Raw genomic sequence first — 22,444 nt, forward strand, 5'->3', positions numbered from 1 at the left:
CCATCCATCCACCCATCCTCCATTGGAGAGGGAGGAGCGGTCGGCGCGCAGCTTGCTGCCCTGGCCTTTCCCATTGGCTGCCGCGACGCGGCGTGGCCTGCGATTGGCTGCGGCGCCCGCGGGCAGGAAGGGCGGGAGTCCCGCGCCGCGAAGGCCCGCCTTCCCTGACGAAGAAAGGTCGCCGCCGCCGCCGCCGCCGCCGCCGCCGCCGCCGCGTCAACGGGCGGAGCCAAGTCGCTCGTGATTCATGCTGTCGCGGGAGGCCCGAGGGCGGAGCCCCACGTGAGGCGAGGATGACCCGAAGTTGCTCCGCAGTGGGCTGCAGCACCCGGGACACCGTGCTGAGCCGGGAGCGCGGCCTCTCCTTCCACCAGTGCGTGTGAGAGCAGCCCCGGCGCCATGGCGCTCCCCGCGGGCCGGGCGCGCTGTATGCCGGGGCGGGGCTGGGTGGGCGGGGCGTCGTGACGTGACGTGACGTGACGTGCGTGGCGCGGGCCGTGGGAGCGGACTCGGGGCCTGTCTGAGAGCTGAGGTTTTCCTGCTGCTCGCTGTTTGCCTGCAGGTTGCTGAGTCTTTCTCGCCGCCTTCCGCTTGCCTAATGGCCTCCCCCGCCCAGACATCTCGCTGCGTTGCCCAGGCTGGAGTGCAGTGGCCGCATCGCCCCTCACTGCAGCCTCACAGCCCTGGGCTCCAGCGTCCTCCTGCCCCAGCCTCCCGAGTAGCTGGGACTCCAGGCACGGCCACCACGCCCGGCTGGTTTCCCTGTTTGTTGTAGAGCGGGGGTCTCGCTGTGTTGCTCAGGCTGGCCTCGAACTCCCGGCCTCGAGCGATCCTCCACCCTCGGCCTCCCAGAGGGCTAGTGCCCAAAGGCTTTTAAAGAGAGTTACCGGAAAGGGTTCCCGCTTTCTTAGGGTGGTCTTACTGTTTAAATTGAAGACAGCGGAAGGGAGGGCAGTTCAGGAGACCTGCTGAAGGCGTGAGCTCCCATTAGAGTGCGTGGCATCTTCATGAGCGTGAGTAAGGATCCGTTTTCGCCTGTACTGCCTGACATGGCGAGGTGGTGAGTGCCATTAGCCAGGCTCTGCAGGGCGGGTCCGATTTTGACTGCATTTGATCGTGGCAAGGAGACTGCATTTGGCTGAAGAGTGGGGCAGACTTTCAACAAGTCTTATCTGAACTCTCATCTATGGTCCAGATGTGTATAGGTCATTAAAATCAACATTCAAGTCTTACAGGAAGCAGCCTGGGTGGGGTCGCTCACGCCTATAATCCCAGCACTTTGGGAGGCTGGGGGCCGAGGGGGAGGATCTCTTGAGGCCAGGAGTCCCAGACCAGCCTGGGCAATTCACAGCTAGATAAGTTCTGTACAAAAAATAAAAAGAGTAGCCAGAGTGGTGGCCCCACCTGTAATCCAAGCTGCTTGAGAGGCTGAGGCAGGAGGATCGCTTGAGCCCAACCAAGAGTGTGAGACTGCAGTGAGCTATGATCATGCCACCGCACTTCTGTCTTGAGTGACAGAGTGAGACTCTGTCTCAAAAAAAAAAAAAAAAAAAAAAAGACATACTGGGAAACAGAATAGTGAACAAAATAGTTCCTCACGGACAAAAAGTAGATGGACCTCAAAAAGAGGTAGCCTATTAAGGTATTAATGAGATGTATTGAGTTAAACGATGAGAAAGCACTTTTTAAGGGAGGATCAAAAAGAGCTTTATGGGTAGAGGGGGTAGGAGGACAGTAGCACGGAGTAGCATGGAAAAATGTAAAGAGATAGAAAGTACAGATACAATGTAGAGGAGTGGAAAAGTACTTTGAAGATAAATTACTTTAAATATTTAGATGCCAGGTTAATTAATTTGGACTACGGTATGGTAGGCCTTTTTGTAGTCATTCATTGATATATTTTTTAAAAATGGGGTTGATTCCTCCACCTAAACTGTTACAATTGTATCCTTTGCTGCCTTCTCTGCAACTTTTCCCTATCGATTAGTTCCCATTCTCTTTATTTCAAACTGCTCTTTTTCTGTTTAGTTGCCTAAAGCCAGCGAGCATGCTTACAGCACTCCCATTTTTAAAGAGGGACACGCACAAGTCTTGAGCCTATGTGCACCTCTACATCACTCTGCTAATCTTCACTTTATAATAGGGCTCCTCAAAACAGGAGCGTATACCTACTTCCTTAAGTCCCGTTGGCTTTTCGGCCCCCTGTAGGCAGACAGCTGCCGGCACTGCTCTCATGAAACAGCACTGACAAAGGGTCACCAGTAATCTTGCCAAATTTAGCTAGCACTTCTTGTGACCTGTTTTTAACTTTCAGTGGTATTACTACTGCTCCTTGAAATTCTTCCCCACCCGGATAGTCTGCCATGGTTCTTCCAGTCTGATTTCTTCCCCTTTCCTTCCATTTTCCAGATTTCCTGGAAGCAATTTTTCTGAAATGCAAATTTTATCATACTGCTTCCTTGAAAGAAGGGTTTTAGTCCCTTGGGGCTCTTCGGTGTCTCAGAGACAGAATGCAGGTTCCTCTGTGAAGCCTTTGCCTCATGTATCCTCTCCCACCTGAGCTGCATTCCCTCTGTATTTTATTATTATACGTGTGCGGTGAATGAACACATGTCCATGAATGGAAGGAGTCACCTTTGTCATCCTGACAGCTAGGAAGTTGCAAGGAGAGCATAAAGACAGGAAGAGGAGTTAGAATACTATTGCGTTAGTCCTAGCAACAAGGTAATACGGATCAGTAGTAAGGGTCAGCGAAAAGGTAATATGGGAAGGAGAAAATTAGTCAACTTGCCACGGCCTAAAGCAGCTGTCTTCAAATTTTTTGATCGTGGAGCTCTCACCATAAACCAGTTTGGGTATATGCCCCTGATACATGTATAGTGATTATTAAATTCCACATAGGAAATACTGTACTAGTACATATTGTAAAACACAATAAAGAATGAGGCAAAAACTTATAAAAACAAATCCTAATGTTTAAGTCTCGACAGATGCTTTTCTGTGGAGTGAGTGTACTTCCCTGTCATGACCACGGGCCTAAAGGGTGGATTGAATTCATAGCTTATTAGTATATAATAATTAGTCCCTTTGTGATCAGGCCTCTAGCTAACCCTCCCACTCATCTGCAAGCAGTCCCTCCTTCATCTATACTCCCTTTTCAACTCTTTTAAGCCTCCAACTTCTTTTTTTTTTTCTTTTTTTAAATTTCTAGACTACCAGGGAATTAACTTCTTTTTCAGTGCTTTATCAGTCAGTGAGATCCAAGTAGTTATTTTCTATCTCTATGATTTTGCATTTGCTTTGGGTGGTCACTATGTGCATGGAAAACTCCTACTGAGGCTTCAGCTCTAGCTCTGGAATCATCTCCTCTGAAGCCTTCCCCAATACCAGCCAGCACCCTCACCAGAGTTGCAGAAGGAGTTGCCAGGACCTAGGCAAGAGGCTCTGGTGGAAAAACCTGAATCAAAATGACTCGAAATGGTGAAGAGCGTTATTGCAAGAACACTGGTCCTCTGTCAAAAGCGTAAATGACTAAATGTGAAGTGGGACTGGCAACTTAAAAATTAAAGGGACCCTTTAATTCATCTTTTTGTTTGTGTCAGTGAAGAGATTGAGAATTTATTTCACAACCAAGGAAATATAATTGGAGGAGTATTGTTGCCTGCATTGTTAAAATGAATTCTTCTATTTTTAAATTTTTCATTATACAGTGTTTCAGGAGTACTAATAGGCAGAAAATAATATATTAACAAACCCTGTGTGCCCATCACTAGTATTAAGCAAGTGTTAACCTTTTGCTTAGTTTCAGATTTTTTTTTCCTTTAGAACAGAATTAAGGTACAGGCATAATTAAAGTCTCGTTCCTCAATCTTTTCTCTCCCTTCCCAGAGGTAGGCACTGTAGAAAGGTTTTGTTAGCCACTTTTCTAGAAAATATTTGATGTACAAGGAGCTAAAGGTAAATTCCCACCGGTAGTATAAAAAAGGCATGATCAGCAGGAGAAAAAAATGGATTCTGTTATGGTGTAAACTAATTTATTGTTGTGTATATGTTCCCAGATTGGTTTGGGATTTTCTTGTGCTAGACGTGGCTTTAGACTAGAGAGACGTGAATTCCGGTTTCAACTGATAATTTCCTGGTGGCCATCCTTGGCGCTGGTCTTGGTTTCTTTCATCTGTAAGCCAATAAAAACCTGCCTTACCGAGTTTTTGTAAGACTAAAATCTGAGTCTCTAAAAGATACATATAGCACAATGTAAATGCTTTAAAAGTGGTCATTATTATTATTACCAATTTAATTTTATACAGAACTCAAAGTAGTCATGCTAGTTAGACTGTATTACATCCCAGCCTTTCTCATGACATTTTACACATAGGCAACACTTGTTGAATATTATTCTTTGGGGCAAACCGGTGGCGTTGTTTGGGGCTGGCTCGAAGTAACTGCTCAAGGGCGGCAGGTGTCCTAGGCCACCCTTGAGCTAAGAAGATGGACAGCTGTACTCACCACACATACCAGTCGGGAAGCTTTGTATCTATCAGAGGACCAGGGTAGAAATATGACTTGGTAGACCGGTAAACTTTGATGGTTCCTTGCATGGTTAGAGACTTATACCCAATCCGTGGAAAAGCCGCTTTGCAAACGTGCCATTAATTCCGAAAAGAGACAGATTGGCCTCACTTTCATTGGAAACAACATTCCTTGTTTGTTCTCTGTTGATCAAGTAGCAGCATCTTCCTGGTATAATAAAATGAAAATACCGGAAATGGAATTAGTTGCTCCTAGGAAAGAACAAACTTTGGATCATACTTTCCAGCTTGCAAAGTGCTTTTGAACCCATTCATGGCCCTCTGCACTCTCACTCTAGCCCTGTGAGGAGGCTCAGAGATCGAGATGTGTCTAATACCTCATAGCTGGGGAAAAAAAGGTCGCTGAGGTTTAAATACAAGGTTTTCCAATTCAATGTTCTTTCTCAAAGTGATGAAGGGAGTATCTCAGAATTATGTTTCCCCATACTGCTGTATTATTTCTCTACCAATTAGCTGAGGAAAATAAAATTTTCACCAGTCTCCGTTCCTAACTACTATGGGCTTTAAAGCCTGAATTAGAACGTACAAAAGGCACACGGCTATAAGGCTCCCTATGAATCTGTCTCCAAAATAAGTCAGAGGAGGGCACGGAAACAATAGTTTTGTGATTTCCATTATGTTAATGTCACAGGTTTCTAAACATCATAATTTGGCTGGGATTGAAAAATAGAGAAATGCAAGGTAATTTTTGTACTTAAGGCCAGGAAAAAGTAGTGCCTTCAAAAAAAAATAGTAAAATTGAGTACAGTGAATGTACTTGTTTTCTACTGCTACGTAACAAATTACTTCAAAATGCAGTGGAAACATCGTCTCACACAATCCTGAGGGTCAGGAATTCAGGAGTGGATTAGCTGGGTATTGTAGGGTATCTCATAAGCTTGCAGTCGTGTGAAGGCTGAACATAGATAACTTCCCCCAGAGCAAACCATTCGGTACAGAGTGAGGAGGAAGTCCCTTTCATGACCTAGTCTGTGGTCACCCAGTGTCACCTCTGCTTTTCATTTCTTAGCAAATCACTAACACTAGCCCATGCTCAAGGTGGGTGGGGGGAATTAGGCTCCACTCCTTGAAAGGAGAAACATCGAAGAATTTATGGGCCTGGTTTAAACTTGCCACAGGAAGGGAAAAGATACATTAAGTTCCTTAACCCTTCAAATTTGAGCAGATTCTGTTAAGTGTAGGGAGTGAAGACAGAAGGTAGCAGGATGTATATGAGATTTGTCCTCATACAACTAACATACACAAAATCACCTAGATAGTGAACTTTTGGATTCAAGAAAAATCCAAGAACTTTGAAAAATTAAATCAGATAAGTAAATTCATTGACTGGGCTTTATATAAAGCAGTTAAATCATGAGTCTGTATAAAGCGACTGTAGTGTTACTGTAATATTTTCATGTTAATGGACCTTTAATATGATTGCTATAGATTTCCAACTGACACCATCCAGCGCTCACAATGGATCAGGGCTGTTAATCGTGTGGATCCCAGAAGCAAAAAGATTTGGATTCCAGGACCAGGTGCCATACTGTGTTCCAAACACTTTCAAGAAAGTGACTTTGAGTCATATGGCATAAGAAGAAAGCTGAAAAAAGGAGCTGTCCCTTCTGTTTCTCTATACAAGGTACTTAAATGTAGGTGTAAACAAAAGTAAATTTTACAGAGCCTTTCAAAATGAAAATAGTTCACGTTATAGCTAAAATCTACTGACAGAAAATCGAGAGTATTAAAATAAATCTAATAATAGATTTTAAATGCTTTGAAAATTAGGGTTTTTTTTTTAAAAAATAGCATCTTTTCTGGGGCATTTAAAAAAGTATATAAATGCAAATCATTTGTCTAGACGTGTGTAAATATTACTAATTAATCGCAGAAATCTACTAGTGGATATAAATGGCCTTAGAATTCAGGCTTTTTCTTAAGTATGAGACAGCTTTTGTAATACTTTGAAATTATCTACCTTTTTTTGGCTCCTACCGATGTTATGGATCTTGACCAAAAAATACCTAATAATTAGGATTGATGTAGGAAGAAGTACACAGAAAATGGAGATACAGAATAGGAGATTTCTATGAGTAAATCACTAGTATTGGTGTGACATTCTTATGTTTCTTGTGATTGTTTTTATTTTATCCTTTACCCCTTAACCACAACCGTGTGTACATGGCTTTCTGCACAATCTGTAACAAGACACCTAATTGTTCTGTCCTGACATTAGTCTTACCTTCCTCTTATTCATAAGTCTCCTTCTTTCAGTATTGATCTGTCTCATTCCCCTATTCAGAAGTATGTAGTTAGTGTCAAATTCAAACTCTTAAGTTCCGAGAGCTTCCTGGTAATTGATCTGTGAATTTTTAACCGCCCTGGATTTTCTTTTCAAACCACATACACTTACCCACTATTTCTGTGATAAACTTACCTGCTTTCATGCTTCTGTGTAAAATCAGTTTATTTATCAAGACCTACAATAGTCTAGGCATCGTATTAGGAGATTTACATAAATTATTGTATTGTATCCTCAGAACAACATTGTGTTATTAGCCACATTTTACAGATGAGGACATAAGGGATTGTAAAGCGTACGTGACAGCTAGTAAGTGAGAGAGTTGGGATTCAAACCCAGGTCAGTCTTCCTTCCAAAGCTGTGCTCTGTCCACGTGCCTTCTTTTTTGTGCAGATAACTTCCCTGTCTTCTCCATTCAACCACGGCACTGTACCTCAAAGAACAACTCAAAGCCCACTTCAGTGAAGCCTTCTCAAATTATCACCACCTTTCTCTAGTCCTTTAGTCATTTCAGAAACTTTCAGTCAACATCATATTAATACTTCTGTATAGATCCCCTGACACCCCCCTATTCACATTGTCCCATAGGCCAGCAGTCCCAGCCTGTTTGGTAGCAGGGACCGGTTTCATGAGAGACAGTTTTTCCCTGGGGGGTCGAGGGGGATGGGTTTGGGGTGATTCAGGCACAATATATCATGACATTTACCGTGCAGTCAAACCTCTCTGCTAGTGACGATCTGGATTTGCAGCCGCTCCCCGGCGCTGGCATCACCGCCTCAGCTCCACCTCAGGTGGAGAGTCTCAGGTGTTAGAGTCTCATGAGGAGCCGCAACCTCGATCCGTCACATGCTCAGTTTACAGGAGGGTTCATGCTCCTATGAGAATCTTATGCCTTGTGCAGTGATGCCAGCGACGGGGAGTGGCCGTAAATACAGATGACCTGGCCTGCCCGCCTGCCCGCCCCCCACCTCCTGCCGTGTGGCCGGGTTCCTGACAGGCCACGGACTGGGACCGGGGTTAGGGACTGCAGCTATATGCTATATATTTTTACAAATTCATAGATTGTGACTTTTTCTTTCATAACTAGCCATAGCAACCAGGTGAGTGCTTTGTATTTGGTAATATTTTTACAGATAATCTAACGTGATGATTTCTAAAATAAACTTAATTTTATCTTTCTGTCATAGGTGCCTCAAGGTATACACCTTAAAGGTAAAGCAAGACAAAAAATCCTAAAACAACCACTTCCAGATAACTCTGAAGAGGTTGCTGCTGAGGATCACAACTATAGTTTAAAGACACCTTTGACAGCAGGTGCAGAGAAACTGGCTGAGGTGCAACGGATGTTACAAGTGTCCAAAAAAAGGCTTCTCTCTGTAAAAAACTACAGGATGATCAAGAAGAGAAAGGACTTACAATTAATTGATGCACTTGTAGAAGAGAAGCTACTTTCTGAAGAGACAGAGTGTCTGCTCCGAGCTCAATTCTCAGGTATTTCTCCTAGTAACCTGAAACATTTACAAAATACCTATTTTTCTGAAATACCTTTAAATATATACTTTGTCGTTGCCTATGAAAACATGCTTTCATCTGGACAGTGAAAATTCTCTGTAGTGTGAGCAAGAAGAATGAAAAGTAATTGGTAAAATTCTTTTCTATTTTATGGTTTCCCAATTGTAAGAGTAACATGGTTATTATAGGAAAAGCAAAGAAATATTTAAATGGTAAAAATAATGCATAATCCCACTAGAGATCGTACGGTTTACACAATTTTGTATTCTGTCCTCTTTTTATAATACCTCTTACCCATGCTACTGGTAAACAATTTTAACCACTACGTAATTTATTACCAGTCTTTTTGCAGTGGAGTTGAACTGGATAATTTGCAAAATTTCTTTGAACTTGGAAATTGTATGTATCTCCACATTTAAAAAAAAAATACTATAGAGTAGATATATAAATCTATGGAAAGACTACACAGTCCTCTTTGTGAACTGGGATATTTCAAGAGGGGCAAAATAAGAACTGCCAACTTATTCTTTGATGAAAGCGGCAGAGATCTGGGCTTAGATTCTGGGAAAAGAAAAGGATGTCCTGTTTCCAGAAACAAGTAGGTATCTTTGAAGGAGGAGAATATTTTGTGTTTCTTTAAGAGGGGAATAGAGGAAATAAATAGGAGCCCCCACCAGGAACAGTGGATTTTTCTTTTTTTTCTCTCTCAGCGGTAGGCAGTGGTCTACCAATTTGAATAGGACCCTATCCCTAGAAATGTGTCTCATATCTGATTTTCACTCTCAGATAAATGGTAACCAGGGAACAAAATAAAACAAATAAATGTCCTCATAATCCAGAGACTTAATTTTATACAGATATTTCATTTTCTTCCCTGTTCCTCTAAAAAAATCTCTACTCAGGTTGCCAGTGAATGATAAAACATGATTCAGATTGAAACTTGTTTCTTCCCTCTCACCAGTGAAATGATTTAAGATGAACACCATAATTGGTGAAGGAGCTGAAAGTGGATGTTAACCTCTGAACAAACTCAGTTAAAATGTGACCGTATTTGTATTTGAATTTTGATGCCCAGTAAATTTTACATCCAAATGCTGTGATCTGTACTTGAAAATGTTACTATTAACATTTTATCACAAAGAATAAATACATTTATTTTAACAGATTTTAAGTGGGAGTTATACAATTGGAGAGAAACAGACGAGTACTCCACAGAAATGAAACAATTTGCATGTACCCTCTACTTGTGCAGTAGCAAAGTCTACGACTATGTAAGAAAGATTCTTAAGTTGCCTCATTCTTCCATCCTCAGAACGTAAGTGAATTATATTTTAGATGTTAAATAAATATATTTTTTACTGCCTTTTATACATTAAGGCTATTAGTACTCATACTCTCATTGGTTAGTCCATTTTCAGTTTTTTAAAAACTTCTAGGTGGTATTTGCGTATTATCACAACAGCAATATTTCACCAACAAAATGAAGACACATAATCTGACAAAATGTTTGCATCTCCCAGATATCAGAGACACTCTGGGTGACAAAATTTGAATCCTGGAATATTGGAATTTCTAGTACACTTCAGCAGTTTTAATATCTGACTATCCTGGAAAATCTAGAACAGTTCTGGATAGATAACCATTGGTCTGGGCAAAGCACAAAAATGTACATTTTTCATAAGCACTGCAGTTGATGCCAATGTAGGTTGTCCAGGGACCAGATTTTGCTTAATAATTTTTTAGGATTTGTGGTCAAAATATATAGATATATTTATAATTCTGTTAGTGTGAAGCAAATAGCACATGGCTTTCTAGTAATGTTTTATAAATTTGATTCTTAATACTTAATTTTTACTGTTTTCACCACTGGTTTTACAATTTTTTTTTTTTTTTTTAAAGAGTGAGACTCTCTGGTCACCCAGGCTGGAGGGCAGTGGTGTGCCTTGAACTTCTGGTCTCAAGGGACCTTCCTGCCTCAGCTTTCTGAGTATCTGGGACTACAGGTGTGTGCCACTATGCCTGGCTAATTTTTTTAAAATTTTTTGTAGAGATGGGGTCTCACTCTGTTGCCCAGGCTAGACGCGACCTCCTGGCTTAAAGCAATCCTCCCACCTCATCCTCCTGAGTAGCTGAGACTATAGGTGTGCACCACCATCCCTGGCCCATTTAATCTTATTCCAGATGGTTACTAAATGTGGCTGTTTTCTTTCCTGATCTATAACAAATCAGGGTAAGTAGAAGTAAGAAGAACTGTGAACATAGACACTAATAGTAATAGGAAAGAATAATTAGCAGTCTGAGACTGGCAGGGGTACTACGAAAGAATTGCCAAGATATTAGCGCAGGTTGGCTGTATAGGGTGGTGGCACCTTAAATGTCCCTGATGGTGACACTGTGAAGAGTGAGGAGAGCCCTGGATCCCCGGGCATCAGGAAAGCTGGGCTTCACATTTGCTCATGACTAACAGCACAGCGTGGGCCAAGTGGCTTACCCTGTTAGGGACTGGTCCCCGCCGCTCCCCAAGGCTCGCGTCACTGCCTGAACTCCGCCAGCCCCGTCTCCCCAACTTCCATCCATGGAAAAATTGCCTTCCATGAAACCCTGGTCCCTGGTGCCAAAAACACTGGGGACCACTGGCTTAACCTCTCCTTCTGTCCCAGTTTCCCAATCTGTAAAATGATGTACTAGATGGTCTCAAAAGTTCCTTCCCCTTCAATAGATTTTCTCATTTCAGTGAACTGACAGGTAAGACTGGTTTATGATCTCCATACAAAGATCAGTTAAAACAAACTGCATAGTTGGTGTGTTGCCTTTTTAAAGAATCAGTGAGAGATTTAAAATACCACTTTGTGTTTGTAAGTTCCTATATTGTCTCACTACTTTCTTATAACTATATGAATATATGCTTGAAAATGTAGACTTTGGCTACTTAAGCTTAGATTTCGACAGGGATGTGAGACCATTTTAGTACCCTTTAAGGCATTTTTCCCTTTTATCTTTCTAGTCTTTTCATTTCTTCATTTAAGTTTTGTATTTTCCGCTGTTTATGTATTCTAGGTGGTTATCCAGATGCCAGCCCAGTCCAGGCTTCGACAGCAACGTTTTTTCTTTTCTGCAGCGAAGAGTGGAGGGCGGAGACCAGCTGTACCAGTACTGCTCGCTGATCGTAAAAAGCGTGTCCCTCAAGCAGCAGCTGCAGTGGGACCCCCGCAGTCACAGTTTGCAGGGGTTTATGGACTTTGGTCTGGGAAAACTCGACGCCGATGAGACACCACTTGCCTCGGAAACGGTTTTGTTAATGGCAGTGGGTATCTTTGGCCACTGGAGAACACCTCTGGGTTATTTCTTTGTAAACAGAGCGTCCGGGTGTTTGCAAGCTCAGCTGCTTCGTCTGACGATCGGCAAACTGAGTGACATCGGGATCACAGTCCTGGCTGTCACCTCGGACGCCACGGCGCACAGCGTTCAGATGGCAAAAGCGCTGGGCATCCACATGGACGGCGACAGCGTGAAGTGCACCTTCCAGCACCCGGCGTCCTCCAGCCAGCAGGTCGCCTACTTCTTTGACTCCTGCCACTTGCTGAGACTGGTGAGAAACGCGTTCCAGAATTTTCAAAGCATCCGTTTTATCAGCGGCACAGCGCACTGGCAGCACCTGGTGGAGCTGGCAGCACTGGAGGAGCAGGAGTTATCGAAGATGGAAAGAATCCCGGGGAAGCTTGCAAATCTGAAAAATCATGTCCTGAAAACGAATTGCGCTGCCCAGCTGTTTAGCGAGAGCGTAGCCAGAGCACTGGAGTACTTGCTGTCGCTAGGCCTGCCGCCTTTCCAAAACTGCATCGGGACCGTCCACTTTCTGCGCCTAATTAACAATCTCTTTGACATTTTTAACAGCAGGAATCGGCACGGGAAGGGACTTAAGGGGCCCCTGTTGCCTGAGACGTACGGCCGAATAAACCAGGTGCTGATCGAAGCCAAGACCATCTTTGTCACACTGTCTGACGCCAGCAATAACCAGATCATCAAAGGCAAGCAGAAACTGGGATTCCTGGGGTTTCTACTCAACGCCGAGAGCTTAAAATGGCTTTACCAAAACTACGTTTCCCCAAAGGTCATGCCTCTTCCGTACCTTCTGACTTACAAATTCAGTCAAGATCACCTGGAATTATTTCTAAAGGCGCTCAGGCAGGTCCTGGTGACCAGCTCCAGCCCGACCTGCGGGGCATTCCAGAGAGCGTACCATCACTTGCAGACCAGCTGCAGGTCTCAAGACGAGGCCTACCTGAGTGACGTCAGCCTCTTTGACATGTCGGTGGCTCGCAGGAAAGACCTGGCCCTCTGGGCAGTTCAGCGCCAGTACGGCGTCAGCACGGCCGAGACCCCCTTTCCCACGGAGGGCATCTGGCAAGACTGGTCCGCCTGTCCGCTGAGCGAGGCGTTGCTGGACCTGTCGGACCACGGGCGCAGGCTCGTCTGCTACGCCGGTTATATTGCAAATAAGTTAGCCGCCCTGTTGACGTGTGAGGAGTGCATCAGGGTGCTGTACGCGTCGGATCTCAAAGCCTCTAAAACTGGGTCCCTGTTGTGCGTTAAAAAGAAGAACGGTTTGCATTTTCCTTCAGAAAGTCTCTATCGGGTCGTAAATACGTGTGAGCAAGTTGTGCGAACCCATGCAAGAATGGCAACTTCTGAACTGGTCCCTAAGCAGAGGGAGTATCTCCAACAGAAAATACTCCATGAGCTTTCTGGGAATGTCTGTCTTTTTGTAGACTTAGACGTGCATCTCTTTGATGGCGAAGCGTGTGCCGTCAATCACTTTGTCAAGCTGCTAAAAGATATAATAAAGTGTTTCTTAACCATCAGAGCTACAGATGTAGCTCAGTACCCTTTAAAACATCACTCGGAAAGAACTGAGAGGGAAACTTGACCAAGGAAGCACTGGTCATCCTTACAGGATTACAAATGTTCAAGTTTTGCTAATACTAATAAATTCAGGCATTTGCCATGTAATGACGGATATCCATTCAAATGAGAGACCTAAATATATTGACACTTCTATTAAGAATACTTAGCCAACATTTTTTTTTAAAGTTTGATTTGCCATATTTTATAAAGTGACCATTCTGCACAGTGGACAAGTTTGTAATTCTGACTTATCAGAATTTCTAATAATGCATATCATAAAATCTGTTCATACTTTGGTATGTCTGGCAGCATGTGTGAGTTTCCCAAAATGTAGAAAGCAACAAGTCAGTGGGGACTGACTCTCCAAGAGGTGTTATCTTTGAACTCACTACTGTAAGACTGAGTAATATGACCGGACATACTTTTAACTTGTTCAGTCTACTTTAAAAACAAGAATAACAACTAGGAGTCACCAGAACATTGACGGCTCTTATGAATAGACTACGTTTCCTAAAAGAGCTTTGGTTTACAATTCTTAAGAATGTTCACAGGATACCTGTAAAAGCTTGAATATGATTTTTACTTAAATATGAAAATTAAGTTGTGGTTTGAAAATGAGGCTAAAGCAAAATATCAAATCCTGCAAAAATCTCCTTATCCCAGGGTGCCCTAAAATAGAAGTATTTACACTTTGTCAGGCAGAAGGTAAAGTACAGGAGCCATGAGATTATTCCCTGTGCTGCAACCAAGCTGCACGGTGCAGTCTAGGAAGAACATAGGTGATGGGATTTTCACTATTCACTGTCAAAGTATGACTTTAGAATAATATAATAAGGTGGATACTTACTTGACTCCTGTTGGAAGAGCCCAGTGCTCATCAGAAAATAGGGAGAGAAGCCTTTAATTCAACCTCTCTTTCCACGGTCTACTTGTGTTTTCAAGGAGGCTAAAATAATGAAACACATATTCAGTGTGGAGTGAATAATGGAGTATCATACCACATAATAAATTGGAAAAAGATGGTCAGTTGAGACAATGGATATGAAAACGTTTGTCAGTTACACAATGGATCTTTTCAGAAATTTAGGAGAAGCTTAAATAATCTGAAGATGGAAGCATGCTAAGGACAAATTTCTCCATTCACTCCTGTACCCACATTTGAAAAGATAAGTAGAAAAACATAGGCACATACACTTCCACAGATGGAAATACTTTAATGGATGGAAGAAGAGACAACACATTTTCCACCTGTGTTTGTAAAACCTCTGCTCTTTTTTGTCATTGAATAAATGTTCACAAATACAGTTAATCTTAATATGCAAATTTAGAATTATAAGAGATTAATGATTCGGTAAAAGTATATTAATTGAAATTCCTCTTAAAAAGTATATTTTGATATATTTGTTTCTTCTACCTCAATCAAAGGTTTTTGTTTTGAAACGTAACCAGTGTTGTACTACAGTTTTTCAAAACCGATTGTTGAGAAATCTGCATGTTGTGGTTTTTGTTTGCAAACAGAATTGAGCCTGTTTGCAAATCACCACTTTTAACTTATTGCTTACATAAACCCAAGTTTTCTACCTGATCTTTATGTAAAGCAAGGTTCCCATCTGTAGTGTCAACCGTTCCTTGCTGTTGCATTTGACTTATGTACTAACATCATCTGTGTTTGAAGAAATTAGTATTTTTAAGTGCTGGATAAATTGGGCAAACCCTGAAGATAAGAATATTTCCTTCACTGCCTTTAGCCCAGTTAATTGCTCCTTCACTTGTGAAAGGGTTTAAAGTCTTATATCAGATTTACTTGATATGCTTTACAGTGAAATAAATTATTCATTCATATTTGATTCATTTGTAGGGTAATTTGGTTATAATTTCTACTGTGGATCTTTGTGTCATTTTATTTTCTTCAAAGAAAAATGTTCCCTTTAAAAATGTATCCTTCCTACTTTCCAATAGTGCTGGGACACCTGGATATCCACATGCAAAATGACGAACTCAAAATGAGTCAAAACTTCAATGTAAGAGGTAATGCCAGGGGACACGGTAGTGCATGCCTGCAATCCTGGCACTCTGGGAGGCCGAGGCGGGAGGACCGTATGAGACCAGGAGTTTGAGACCAACCTGAACAACATAGTGCGACTACCCACCCCTGTCTCTACAAACAATATTATCAAAATTTTAGCCAGGTATGGTGGCTTGTGCCTGTAGTCCCAGCTGCTTGAGAGGCTGGGGCAGGAGGATCTCTTGAGCCCAGGAGTTTGAGGTTGCAGTGAGCTCATGATGATGCCACTGCACTCTAGCCCAGGCAACAGAGCAGGAAGGTAATACTATAAAACTCTTAGAAAAAACAGAGCTAATCTTTGAGACTTGGATTGTATTAGACGGTGGGTTCTTAAATAAGACACCAAAAACAGAAATAGCCGAAGAAAATAAATTGGACTTCATCAAAATTTAAAACTTGTGCTTCGAAGGGATACCATCGAGAAAATGAAAGACAATCTCTTGAATGCAAATCATAAATACAAAGAACTCATAATAAAGGACAAATAACCAAATTTTTTAAATGGGTAAAGAATTTGAATAGACTTTTCTCCAAAGGAAGTACATACAAATGGCCATAAGACACATGAATATATGTTCACATCAGCCATGCAGGAAATGCAAATGCAAATCACCATGAGATGTCACCCCACACCCACTAGGATGGCTATACTAAGGTAAATTAAGTATTAGCAAGAATATGAAGAAATTGGAACTCATACACTATTGGTGGGAATGTTAAACTGTGCAGATAATGCAGATGCTTTGGAAAATAGCCTGGCACATTCTTCAGAAGGTTAAACACTTACCTGTGAGCCAGCAATTCTCCTCCGGGGCATACCTAGAGAAATGAAAACACGTCCACACAAATTAGTCGTACAAGAACTGCATAGCAGTATATAGCCAAAAAGTGGGGGAAAACCTACATGTCGACAGATGAATGGATAAATAAAACTGTGCTAGATCTATGCAATGGGTCATACAGTAAGTGCACGTTTACCTTACAATGAACTGTCAGAACTTTTTGCAAAGTGACTCATTTATTCTAGTAGTTTAACCTTGCTAAACTCATTTATTCGAGTAGTTTTCTTTTACATGGTTTTTCTATTGAAGCAATCACATCACCTACAAATACAGTTTTATTTATTCATGTCCAATCTATGGGACTTTTTCCCCCATGCTTTACTGCACAGTGAGCTCTAATACAGTGTTGAATGCAAGTGCCTCAGTCTCGCTCTTAGAGGGAAAACTCACTCTTCACCATTTGTATGATGTTAACTAGAAGCTCTTTTGCAAATGCTCTTTATCAGATTTATTGTTAATAGGTTGCTCAAGAGTTGCTTTTTTGTTTTTTGAATCATAAATGAGTGTTGAATTTTGTCAGATACTTTGCACCTTTTGGAAGAAATATTTTTGAAAATAATTCACATACCATATTTACCCTTTTAAAGCATACAATTCAGCAGTCTTTCATATAATGACAAAATCATTTTCTGCAACTTTTGAGATAAACATTTAGTTTTTCTTTTGTGCTGACACAGTGCATTAAATAGATTTTTTTTAAACTATCAGATCAATCTTTTATTACTGGGATAAATCCCACTTGGTCATGTATTCATTCATTTTATATCTTGTCAGATTTCATTTACATATATAACAGAGTTAAAGTCCCTATGACCTTATCATAAACAGTACCCTGAATATACTTGTTTTCTTATTGCTTTTGAATAGAAACTAAGAATGTTTTGAATGTTTTAAATATTTTCATAAAATTTACCATTTAGAAAGAAATTTGTTTTAAAAAGCCTTTACAAAAGCTTTCACTTTATAAAATCACTTGGATGGAAAAAAGCTCACACTTTGTCTACAGATACTGATAAAATGTGCATTAAGGAACCCCTAACGAGAAGAAAACAAATCTTAAATAATTTGTAACACAGAAAATAACTCCAGTAGTCAAGGCTCTTTAGTTGCTTTGGCCACACCAGAACTCCTATGTAAATGCTCATGAGGAATGCAATAGGATCAAAAGCAGGGCTGGAGGCCCTGAAGTTTCATTTACATATAACAAGCATTCATTTTCTTAACTATTTGTGTTACAGAACAATAAAAATAGAAAACTTTTCTACAGGTATTTTTATTCACATTTTACATAAGACTGAGAAAATGGCAGTTGTTCAGTATCAAAAAATGGGGAGATGAAAGCTGCCCGCTCCCACCCCCCATCCCTGCTCTGCCTGCTGCGGTCCCTGTAACATTGAGGTGCAGCTTCCCGGAGTCCCGAGCTAAGACCCACAGGTTGCTTTTAGTTCCTCAGAGAACAGGAAACTAGGAAGGTCTTCATAAGAACATCACACATTAAAAGAAAAGAAAGTAGATTTTCTTTTCCTAAAAGAAACAGTGGGGAGAAAAAGGAGACATATATTTTCATTCCAAAGCAATTTACGTTCATGATAATTGGGCAAAATGGTAGAATTTTTTAGTTCTGTGTTTTCAGAAGTAATGTCAAATTTACTTGAAGATCAGATAATTTAAAAGGTTTCTTGCATGTTAAATGATTAAAAGTGGTGTCATTGGACTAAAGAAAAAAGGCAAAACCTTTTTTTATAGAATAGTATAAATGTTTATTTTCTGTATGATTTACTTTGCTGTCCTGTTTTTACAATATAGAAAAGTGTATTCTTTGAATAGCTCTAGTAAATATAAATTTAATCTTTCTACTTTGGGATGTAAATAGAGCTAAAAAATTATATACCCAACCCTCCCCAAATAGTCTTTTAAAATCGTTGAATTAATGTGGCCATTCATCTCGTTCAGCAATTTGACGCAAATGCCTAAACAGAAAAAGTTGTTTAGTAAGTACTACACGGGAAGGAGAAGTCTTACTATTTTAGATAGCTTCTTGGAAATCAGAAAAACTAGTAGCATTTGATTGCACCTTCAAATTTTTACAAGCAAAACATTCTTAAGCAATGCCATCATACATAATCTACAATTGTAATCGAAATTTCACAAACATTTTCTGCACACTGTATATAAATACACATCACAAAGGTGCAATTAGAATTAACACAGAATATGTACAAAATGAACAAAGTTTAGGTTTAGACCAAAAACTTACTGCAATCTTTTGAAAAATAACTTGATTAGATATTATTTTATCCTCTTAAACTAATTTACATTTATACAAATTTTAATTAAACAGATTGAGGTGCTAAGAATGTTTGCACTATCTACATTTAAAGTTACTGCACTATAATTTTATAAATCCAAATTTCAAAAGGAAGATACTTTAATGAATAACGGAATCCTCTTTTGGATTACTTAATTTCTATTGCCTATATCTTGCATGTTCATATGAACATATATACACACACTTAATACATACAACTATAGAGTCCTTGCAGGAAACATAATAATCATATACTAATAATTACTGAGGATTAAGGTACCTAACAAAATGCCTGAATTCCAACATGGTTTTTTGTTGTCATAAAATCAAGAGTCTTATTATAATAGGCTCTTAAATTCATAGGGTTTTTGAATTACTGAAAATGATTTAGATTATTTTAGTAATTACAGAGAAACACTCATACCTGCAGCTTACCAAAACACTGGCTAAAAATAATGCCACATTTCCCTTATAAAAAGACTTTTTCCCACTATAATTTTGAAAGCTTTGTTAGGAGGCCCATTTCAGTAAATCAAGTAAGAGTCAGGTATTGGTTTGAAACCTCTTAGTTCAAAAGTTTACGAAGAGAACTATTTGTACAGATGAAAAATCCTTCTCCAATTCATCTTGTACAGCTTCAATATTATTTCTTCATCGAGGCCAAATTTTATACTTGATAATTATGTGAGGTTCTATAATACCACTACATAATAATACGTTTACTTCTACTTATACACACCTCTCATTTTAATAGTACCCAGTAATCACTTTGACAATTTATTATCATTTCAAGTACATACCACCTCTTTGAAGGAAAATGGGAGACATCCCAGAGCATGTTAGCCATTCCTTATTATAGAAATAGATTGCCCATCCTCTGAGAATTATTTACTGTCCCTTAATATTTTATATGTTTTTAAAAAAAAATTTTTTTTTTATTTTAAAAGTGTACCTGGGGATTACTTCCCTTTCTGACATTCCCAAAGTGACAACAGGATATTATTCCAGGATCCAACCTAAAACACTCATGTTTCTTTAAAAGATAAGTGCTTTTTCCAAATGCAAAATGTCATCTGAATGTTTCATAAGGAGTTGCTTCTGCTGGACATTCTATCCGAATATATTTGAGGTCCAGTCCTATGAATGACTGGACAGTAACCGCTGCTGCTCTGGCTTCTTCTACTGAACGAAGTCATCCAACACCATCCATTATAAATTATAGCAATTTATAAATGTTCTTTGTCAATAGAATCAGAAGGATAGAACATCTAACTCTTACGAAACCCAAGCAAATTTAAAAGCTATATAATACAATAAAGAAAAATGCAATTTAGAAGGGGCATAAGCAGATTTGACTAAGATTTAAAACATACTAGTTTCCTCGTTTAAAATTTTTTCTCTTTCAATATTATAATTTCAGGTCTCTTAAAACAAGGACTGAATTAAAATACAGTAATTGTTAAACTATCTTCCAGAAAATCAAGTGTCCCTGCACCTTAAGTTTTCTGTACAGTTCCATTCATCAGTCTTTTGTGCAAGAGTCAGCAATTCATGGCACAAGGGTCACTTTTTGCTTTTCCTGCGGAGTTGATGACACTCATCAAACATCGTCCGAATTCCTCGAGTATCATCCGTTCAGCTGCGGCCTTTGACTTTCCCTTCTTGTCTGCCTGCTCTGCCTGGGCAAGGAGGCAGTTACACGTGGCTTCAGCTACTTCCTTCGTTACGAATGTAAAGGGCAATCTGGAAGGATTTTTGAGAGACAGAGAGAAAGAGATGATGCCAGCATTGAATCACAACCAAAGTGGGTAACATTTTTTCATCTGGAAATCTCTGTTGACACATTCAAGCCTCACCAGCAAAAGGAGCATCATCATTTACACAATGAGCACAAGCACATCCTAAAGAGCTTTCAAAAGTTAGATTTGGTTTTATTAGCGAGAATATTTTTAACATACTGTTCAGGAACTATAACATTTAACATAAAATATATGACATATTACCTAGACAAGGTTATCTGGTTAACTAAAAGATGTAATCCTGGATGTTTCTAAAGATGTTTCTAAAGTTAAGTTAAAGTCCTCCAAATTCATGAATGTAAGTTCTACCAGTGCAGGCTTTGTTTTATTTACTGCTCTTTTCTCCAGGGCCTAGAATAGTGCCCGACACACAGAGTCATTGCCTGAACATTTGCTGAACGAATGGATGAATAATATTGGGAATTGAAAGAGCTATCTCTTGGGCAACACTAAAAATAAAGCACCTTACCATAGTTGCTAATATTGTTTGGAAAAAGCAAACAAGAAAACACACCAAAATTCTGCACTGCTCCATCACAACAAATAAAACAACGGGGAAACCATTGTTCTACACACAGAGTCTTCATAAAGACCTGAACTATTTATTATGAAATCAGAGCAATCCATCCTTAGGCTTGCTATACTGTAGCCTGGTCAAGACTTAAAGCCTGTAAGAGATTAAATAAGGCAACCTAATCTAACTACTAACTCAACAACCTGTGAGCAGTTATTAATAAAAGTACACTGTAAGAATAAATAAAGGAAGTCTGGACTTAAGGCCACTATGACAAGAGAAAGTAACAGAATTCAGGCCGCCATGCAGGTGTACAGAAATCTTTAATGTACAAACAAGCACTTTAAATTAGAAAATATTCATATTATAATAATGTTAATATTACCGTAACACTGACAATACTATATAATAAAAGTGCTCATTACAAAATATTTGGAAACTATAGAAAAGTAAAAGGAAAGAAAAAGAATTCAAGGTTTGTTACTTGAAACAAAAGCTTGTTAAAATGCTGGTATAACCGTTACAGTTTTTTGATTATAGTATGCAATTTTGTATTCTTTTTCACTTCATATCATGAACATTTTCTGAAGTTTAAAAATTAATTGTAAATATTTTACTGTAGCAATATATTTAATAATCTAAAAGATTATTAAAAGACCTGAAAGGATCCTATGCCATAACCCTTACTAAGGTGTGTGCATATTTCTACTTTTTTCAGTCAAGAACCATTTGCTGATTATATTCCAGTTCAGTTGTAAGAGTTCTCCGGAATTAGTATCAGAAATATTTTATACAAAAAAAAGCCTTACTTTTATAAGTAATGGATCTTACTTCAACTTAGGCATTTTATATAATATACCATTTGCAAGGCTCATTCCATTTAATAGTTCCTCCAATTAACTTCTAACAAACTTTCTGACACAAATCCAGGTCCAAACTGCAAACCATGTTGCATCAGGCCCTGACAAATGCTGGGGATGAAAATGCTTTGTTCTCTACACCCACCTGGTAAGTAAGGGCTATTTTAAGGCCGAGAAAACTGAGGCTGAGAGCTGAAGTGCTTGTCTGATTCATAAACTACTCAGTAGCATGGACGGTATTTAAACTCAGGTCTGCCTGGCTTTAAAGGTCAAGATTTTCTACTCTGCAGCTCAGTAGCCTAGTGAGAGAGACTGCAAGAAGGAACTGCGATATTACAGTGTGACAGGGGGTCCCGTAGGACGGGAAAAGTGCGCCAAGTACTTGGAAAAGCCAAGAGAAGATAAGCAAGTGCAAAAATACTAATAATTACAGTATCAGTAAAAGGTATAAAAAAATTTGGTTTTCTTAGGGGGTTCTCAAATTACATATTAACTTGATGTTATCAGAGAGAAATCCAATTAAATTAAGCACAGTGAACTAAAGCATGTACTGTGTATTTTAGAATTGCACAGTATATTTGACAGTGGTTTTTCTGTTACCTTTAAATTCCTTTACAAGTAACTCAAGATGGAAAGAAAATGCAAAAATCAAGTTTGCAACAACCAAAAAAGGATGAGCTCAACTTTGTCCTCCCAAAAGAAACTTTACCAAAAATATTTGAGAATATTAGAGAAACACTGTAAGAAGGGATAAAAATATTGGCTT

The 22,444-nt window shown here is 39.8% G+C and overlaps 2 protein-coding genes across 3 annotated transcripts in view; one reads left to right on the forward strand and one right to left on the reverse strand.

The window, feature by feature from the left end:
• The first annotated feature begins 220 nt into the window (after nt 1-220).
• Nucleotides 221-13,417, forward strand: THAP9 (THAP domain containing 9). The gene is given in 5 exon segments (XM_045536634.1): nt 221-373; nt 6,018-6,213; nt 8,061-8,364; nt 9,550-9,700; nt 11,443-13,417. Coding segments are annotated over 5 exon segments (2,706 nt in total). The 5' UTR covers nt 221-293.
• A 4,343-nt stretch (nt 13,418-17,760) lies between these two features.
• The window catches only part of LIN54 (lin-54 DREAM MuvB core complex component), a 62,675-nt gene continuing 57,991 nt past the window's right edge, over nt 17,761-22,444 (reverse strand). For both annotated transcript variants that reach the window (XM_045536680.1, XM_045536679.1), the window contains exon 13: nt 17,761-20,248. In XM_045536680.1, coding sequence (XP_045392636.1) covers nt 20,047-20,248 — 202 coding nt within the window. In that variant the 3' untranslated portion in view covers nt 17,761-20,046. The remainder of the gene's footprint in view (nt 20,249-22,444) is intronic.

The sequence above is a fragment of the Lemur catta genome, chromosome 24, assembly GCF_020740605.2.
Source record: "Lemur catta isolate mLemCat1 chromosome 24, mLemCat1.pri, whole genome shotgun sequence".
Lineage (NCBI taxonomy): Eukaryota > Metazoa > Chordata > Mammalia > Primates > Lemuridae > Lemur > Lemur catta.